The sequence below is a fragment of the Hippocampus zosterae genome, chromosome 5 (assembly GCF_025434085.1).
Source record: "Hippocampus zosterae strain Florida chromosome 5, ASM2543408v3, whole genome shotgun sequence".
In the NCBI taxonomy this organism is placed as follows: domain Eukaryota; kingdom Metazoa; phylum Chordata; class Actinopteri; order Syngnathiformes; family Syngnathidae; genus Hippocampus; species Hippocampus zosterae.
In genome coordinates, this window is record NC_067455.1 from 9,449,651 (window position 1) to 9,456,722 (window position 7,072).

At 41.5% G+C, this 7,072-nt stretch overlaps 1 protein-coding gene across 2 annotated transcripts; it reads left to right on the forward strand.

Annotated features, from left to right (window-relative positions):
- Positions 1-1,190: 1,190 nt before the first annotated feature.
- On the forward strand, positions 1,191-3,818 carry s100t (S100 calcium binding protein T). 2 transcript variants are annotated; one of them, XM_052066236.1, is made up of 3 exons: positions 1,191-1,714; positions 3,059-3,224; positions 3,440-3,818. In XM_052066236.1, the coding sequence occupies exons 1-3, from the start codon at positions 1,596-1,598 to the stop codon at positions 3,602-3,604; spliced, it is 450 nt and encodes a 149-aa protein (XP_051922196.1). In that variant the 5' UTR covers positions 1,191-1,595; the 3' UTR covers positions 3,605-3,818. The 2 variants fall into 2 exon arrangements, with proteins under 2 accessions (XP_051922196.1, XP_051922197.1); XM_052066237.1 differs by having other exon boundaries at positions 1,195-1,714; positions 3,062-3,224.
- The last annotated feature ends 3,254 nt before the right edge of the window (positions 3,819-7,072 follow it).

The following is a 7,072-nucleotide window of genomic DNA, read 5'->3' on the forward strand; positions in this document are numbered from 1 at the left end:
GAATTGCTTTTTTTTGTAGTTTGAGAATAGGGAGTGTGTTTGTTTTGCAGGCATTTCCCCATATTTCCACACAGTAGGTCATATATGGTAATAATAATGAAGTGTATAATGTGTACAAAGATCTCTTATTTAGCACTTCCTTGGTTTTGTAGAGGATCCCTACGGTCTTTCAAATACCAACTCTCCCTAGAAATGTCAGATTGCTACCAAATTTGAATCACCCATACTAGGCTAGATTTAGACTGTGGTTCAAACGGCATGATTTTGTTTGCTCTCAAGTGCTTTGAGGTTTGCGTTGAGGCGGATAGATATACCCCATATATGCCAGCGAGACGGTCACGTGCGGAGCACAATTTGGATCCAGATGCAGACAGGACACCAAAGTGGAAAAACAGAGTCTTCACACACAAAATACAAAGTAACAACAAAGAGCAGGGCGTTCTTACAATGTATCACTAAGCAACTCATTCTTAAACACTAAGGAGCATCATCACAATAACCAGATTAGGTGATTTCTACATACACGCACCCACATCTACCAAAATAACAAATAGATTGAAAAATCTAAACCACGTTGAATGTGGTCTGAATATACGATCTATAAGGTCTGTCCATCATTGAATGAGCAAATGATTGCAAATGAGGTAGAATGGAGTAATGCTTGAGGTTGCCCCAGGCTAACTAAATGCTATGTAAAGTCTAATGTTTGTATTATTCACATTATGTGTGATTCTTTACTTCCAGTTGGCTATTGCTGTGATACTTGTGAGTTATGTGCAATTTGGACATCTGCAGATTCGGGTTGTTTCATGTCGTCTGTGATTGCTCAGGCTATATATTCCATATGTGCCACTTGAAATGTATATGGACATAGACCGGAAAAATGTTTACGTACATTTTGGGTATTAAATTAGAATTGGATATTTGGATGCCGTGTAAATCCAGCCGTAGACAGATTGTTGACACAAAATTGCAAATAATTTGAGTTTTCATGATTCTGTGTGGGCAGAGCATGAAAGTTTGATGTCCTGCCTTAAATCATGATATTATCAAATCAAAACTACATGAGGTCACAAATGTCTGGAAAAGGTTATGAATTGCTCCCTTTTCCACAAAGACCAAAAAATGCATTGATTTCCATAAGAAAGCTTAGCCCCACGCACATTGGTGAAAATCCGGGGCTTGAAAATCGAAGCAGTGGACTCATTTAGGTACCTTGGTGTGCACCTAAATAATACACTGGCCTGGACAGGCCACTGTAGCATGTCCGCCTCACAAATTCTGATGTTCAAGGTTTGAATTTTAGTTGCGTTCCTGCGTGGAAGTGGGAAAACCTCGGTTAGACAGATTCAAATAAATTCTGGTACGTTCTTGGCCAGCCTGGAGCTTGTGAAACAACTCCCAAGAAATTTGGCCGTGTAGCCATTTAGCCATTTAGCTTCTTCGATTAGCCTAATGCATGGGTGTAGACACAGGCCCTATTTTGTCTGTGTTAGGTCATGTTGGGTTCAATGTAACATCTTCAGTGTGTCCAATAGTTAGGTAGCAGGTGTCTGAACAAAGGAGGAGGGAGTGGAGTGACACGTGGAAGGAGGATGGGTCGAGTGAGGGCCGTATTTAAGACTGGGTCCTGCTCATCCTATTCACCATCCTATTCACCACTTCGCTCTCCACGTACACTTGAGCGTCCGGCCGGTCGTCGTCATCCAGTCAGGTAAGGATGAGGTTCACTTTGCTGAGAGGAGGATTTATTCCTAAATGGAGAAAACACTGATCGATTTCTAACGATAGGGAGTGTCGGAAAAGTTTGTCATTTTAAGAGCAAGTTATCGTGTGAAGCATTCACAAATAGTTGTCACCAAAATTCTTAACAGTTAATATTATTGATTCGGACATGTTTGTCCCTCTGTATTTCTCAACCAATTCAAACCATTTCAACGTTAAAAATATTCAGCTCCTTCACGAGATGATGTGGACGAGCATATTCCCTGAAATCACTTTTTAGTGAGCAACACCGTTCAAATGAATGAAGAACAAATTCACCTCACATTTCATCAATTCTTAACCCGTTCATCTCATTCAACTTTAAAATGTTCAGCATTGTTGTAAAAAAAATTAAAATAAATAAAAATCCACATTTTTTGTGGGGGGAGAAAATTCCCAAATTAAAAATCACTTGGTAACCAATGCATTAATTATAATTTTTTTTAACATTCAAAGAATTCCCACTTTTTCAGAATTCCAGCTTTACTTGAGAAAATTCCCAAAGAAATATATATTTAAATCACCCCAAAGTCACAATTATTGGACTGCTTCAATGATTTCAAAAATGTTCCATGTAACAAAAAGTCCACAATTTCAGATACTCTCCAAATGAAATTAGGAATTAAAAAAAAAGTTCCCCAAATACCAAGTAATTTAGATCATTTCAGTGTTCAATTTGAATTGAGCCAATTTTTTAATGACCATTTCTTCAAACAATTCAGACTTCAAAACATGATTTTAAAACTTCTGAATTTCAACGAGGTCCACCATTCTATTCTATTCACAAAAGAATAGAATACTTTTTTAAAAATGTCACGTTTCAGATTCAAAATGATCCCAATTTCCAAATATTCAACATTGCCAAAAAGTCCACAATTTCCCTGAACAATCTCCAAAATGAATGAAGAAATGTGAACAATTCTGAAATCCCCCCCCCCCCCAAAAAAAAAAAAATCTTACATTTGGAAATGATTTGAGAGCATTTCAGTCACTCGCTCTATCCTGGTTCACGGGATGCACAAGCCGCTTTGGGTTTCAGGCCTTATCAGCCCCGTCTCACATGTCCGGCTGACTGCCAAAGGTCCAAAGCGTGGCATCAGATGATGTGTAGCGGAATCCTACCGACGGAAGAAACGCTGGCGATGAGCAAATAAAGCAAAATTGACACCGCAACGCTTCCAGGGTTCTCCCTCTCCTTGTTAATGGTGCTCGACCTGCCCTGCGGCGCCACTCTAATGGGGCACGTTTTGCTTTCTATGTTGGCTGGCGTGTGTGTATGTGTGTCCACTCACAGCAGCATGTCTTTGCCCGACCCCGAGAACGCGTCCACCCTGGAGAACGCCATGCAGCTCATGATCCAGACCTTCCACAAGTATTCCGGCAACGAGGGTGACAAATACACGCTGAGCAATGCCGAGCTCAAGGAGATGCTCACCACCGAACTGGGCCAATACCTCGGGGTAAGCAAGTGGACGCTCAACACCATGGTCACGATGGGCACGATTGAAATTATTATTTTTTTGGCTATATTTTCTTTTTCCTCTTTTCTGTTTTTGTTCTTTTCTTTTTTTATTTCCCTTCAGTTTGTCTTATTCTCATCTTCAATTTTTTCATTCCTTGTGTTTTACTTCAAATGGATTTGGGTTTAAAAAGATAGACGTACTCTTCTATGCAGCACGCCAAAGATAAGGAGGCGGTGGATAAGGTCATGCGTGAACTGGATTCCAACGGGGATGGCGAGGTGGATTTTACCGAGTTTATCATCCTGGTGGGCGCCCTCACTGTGGCCTGCAACGACTTCTTCCTGGAGTTCAACGAAAAGCCGACAAAGAAGAAGTAAACGCCGTCTCGACGCGCTCCCATCCAAGGGAGGAAAGACCCACACCACATATACACAAACACACTGTACATGCCTAATTTGAGGGGAGAGTGTTGTCCTTTTTTTTGTCTGCACGGTCTCTTTAAATTTTACGTCGGTCTCTTGTTTCTGTTCGTGTATTTTAGAACACTTTAAAATTCCCCCTGGAAAGAATAAATGTGATCTTTGATCAAAAGCGTCCTTTCGTGGTTATCTGCTGACACGAAATGGCCGCCAGATGGCAGTAAGTGGCCGCGGAACGAGCTGATTTGAGGACGCCGCATTTTCTCTTTCGGTGGTACGAGATCGCGTAGTGAAACTTTTTCAGGATTGGACGAGTAAATAAACTTTTGCTGCTGCATCAAAGCGCCACAATGTCCGTGAAATCTTGGTTATGCCGTAAGGGCCACGAGTGCCTAACATTCCCGCAGTGGGGAAAACCCCCCAACGTGTGAGTGTGGAAGTATGAAAAAGGAAGCAGAAGCAGCCTCAATATTAAAAAGCCAGGAAATGTTTTTTTCTGTCTTTCTATCTTGTGGTAGATGATTAATGGGGAATGTCGGGAAACCCTCACAAAAGACTCTAGTGTTCGGTAGCGAGATTGAGGGCATTCCTCTATTAAAAGAGCCTTTTTTCCCCATGATGTAAAAAGTCAAGTCAAGTCAACAGTATTTATAGAGCACTTTCAAACAGCCATCACTGCATACAAAGTGCTGTACATGGAGCAATTTTACATGCACAATAAACAGAAAGACAAATCGGCAATAAAGGCGGTAGAAAGCACCAAACAGTAAAACCAAGAACAAATCTAAGTCATGTTGAGTCGAATGCCAAAGAATACAAGTGAGTTTTGAGGAGGGCTTTGAAGATGGGCGGCGAGGAGGCTTGCCGAATGTACAGTGGGAGGTCATTCCAGAGGGACCAGCAACAGAAAAGGCTCAATCCCCTCTGAGCCTCAGTTTAGTTCTTGGTACTTCTAATAATGTCTGGTCCACAGACCTGAGGCGCCGGGCAGGTGTGTAGGGGCGGATGAGCTCAGAGAGGTAAGGTGGCGCGAGATTATTCAGAGATTTGAAAACAAAGAGGAGGATCTTGAAAATAAATCTAAAATGAATTGGGAGCCAGTGAAGGGATGCCAGAGTAGGAGTTATGTGCTCCCTCTTATGAGTACCAGTCAAGAGGCGAGCAGCGGCATTCTGGACCAGCTGAAGGCGCTTAATGGAGGACTGGCTGACTCCAAAGTAAAGGGCATTGCAGTAATCGAGCCGGGATGTGACAAAGGCATGAATTACTGTCTCAAAGTGTTCAGGTGAGAGGAGAGGTTTTATTTTGGCCAGCTGTCTAAGGTGAAAGAAGCTGGATTTAACAACGGCACCAATTTGCCGATCGAGTTTGAAATCACTGTCCAGTTTAAGGCCCAAGTTTGAGACTGTTGACTTAAGATAAGGAGACCGGGGGCCCAAGTCTACAGGATGGAATGTACAAGGGCCACTGGGACCAAACCATATCACCTCTGTCTTCTTTTCGTTGAATTTCAAGAAATTTTGTGCCATTCAGGTTTTGATTTCTTCCAGACAGGATAGGAGTGGCCTTAATGAGAAGGTGTCTTTCTTGCTCAGTGGGACATAGATCTGGCAATCATCTGCATAGCAGTGGAAAGGAATACCATGTTTCCTTAAGATGGAACCCAATGGGAGCAGATACAGCGAGAACAGCAGAGGCCCCAGAATTGAGCCCTGTGGAACACCACATGAAAAAGAATAATGATACAGTGAGGACTCATGAAATGTGGAAACGCATTGTTGTGCACTCACATAAATGCTGGGCATCTTGCAGCTCTTTATGATCTAAGATTTGTAAATCAGAACAATTAGGTTGCAATAAAAAGGTCAGCAACAATTTCCATTGATTTCATTGATTCGTTTCCTTTGACAACTGGTTACAAATACTTCTTCCACCCATTCGCTCCGTTAGCAAAGGTTTGTTCGTTGGATTCCACTTAAAGGCTTTCATGAGTGATTATCCTGTGGTGTGGGGTGTGTTATGATCTGCAATTGAGCTTCATCATGGACTCTGCGATTGTGACTTGAAACACAATGACAGCCAATTAATCGGGATGTAAAAAAAAAAACATTGAGGTACATATTGACGACTAATTTGATTCCTGACACAGTTTATGTAATTAGATTTTTTTTTAGATTTTAATAGGGGTGTAATGATTCATTTAAACAATTTGATTCCTAACATGATTTGCGGTTGCCGATTTGATTAATATCCGATATTGGTATAAGCCAGGTTGGCTTCACGGTGGTTTACCTGCTATTTCTGGTGTTGTTCTTCAACATAGAAATGATACAAATGCATCAATGAAATAAAAAATATAGAAACAGTGGTTGAACCTGCTACTGTCATTCACTTTGGAAGAAACAGAATTGCACTAATATTGAACAAAAGATCAAGTGTATCACAACTATTCTTCAATGACTGCATTTTTTTACTTGCTTGTTTTTGCCAATGTTTTGTCTTCAGCCTGAGGCACCCTGACTGCAAAGCGAAAATCAGTATTATGCTCTGCTGCTTTTGTTCTTAAAAAGCTTGATGTGTCCACAAACGCAATGCCCTTGTACGGTATTAATCTGTTGCCAAAACTTTTTTTTTTTTTAGTTCCATATGCAGCGAGACTCAGCCTGGACCGGAACTAGGGGAGAGCAAAGTGAACATACAATGGCGCCTCAGTAGATGGTTGAGCGACTTATTTCAAACATCTTTGCAAAAGGTATGCTATATACAGTATGTATGGATGTGCGTGCGTGTGTGTGTGTTTGTGTGTATACATGCATGCACGCGCATACACACACACAAATACCGTATTTCCCGCAGTATAAGGTGCTTCGGAGTAAAAGGCGCACCTTCAATGAATGGCCCATTTTAAAACTATTTTCATATATAGGGTGCACCGCATTTATAAGGCGCATAAAATCAAAGCTACAATAGTGGATGTGGTAACGTTATAAATCCACTAGATGGAGCTACACTAAAGGGAATCCAATACAAAACAGCTTTATTTATATTGCGCCTTCACAGCCGCTGCAGCTGTCACAAAGTGCTTAACACAGCATTTAAAATACTATGTCCAAGAAATAAAAATACAAATATTATACAAGGCGCATCGGATTATAAAGCACACTGCCGGCTTTTGAGAAAATGGAATGCTTTTAGGTGCGCCTGATAGTGCGGAACATATGGTACTTGCAAGTAAAAGGCTCACTTTAAAAGCTGGAAAAGTGGCTATACTGTGACCGGCGTGTGCCCTGTACTCCGCTTCTGGCCCCCAAATCAGCAAAAATAGGCTCCAGCTCACTCGCGAACCCTTATGAGGAAAATCAATGCTGCGTTATATACAAACAAGGGGTGAGATGACTTGCGTGTGGCACGCGTGTGTGACGTCGA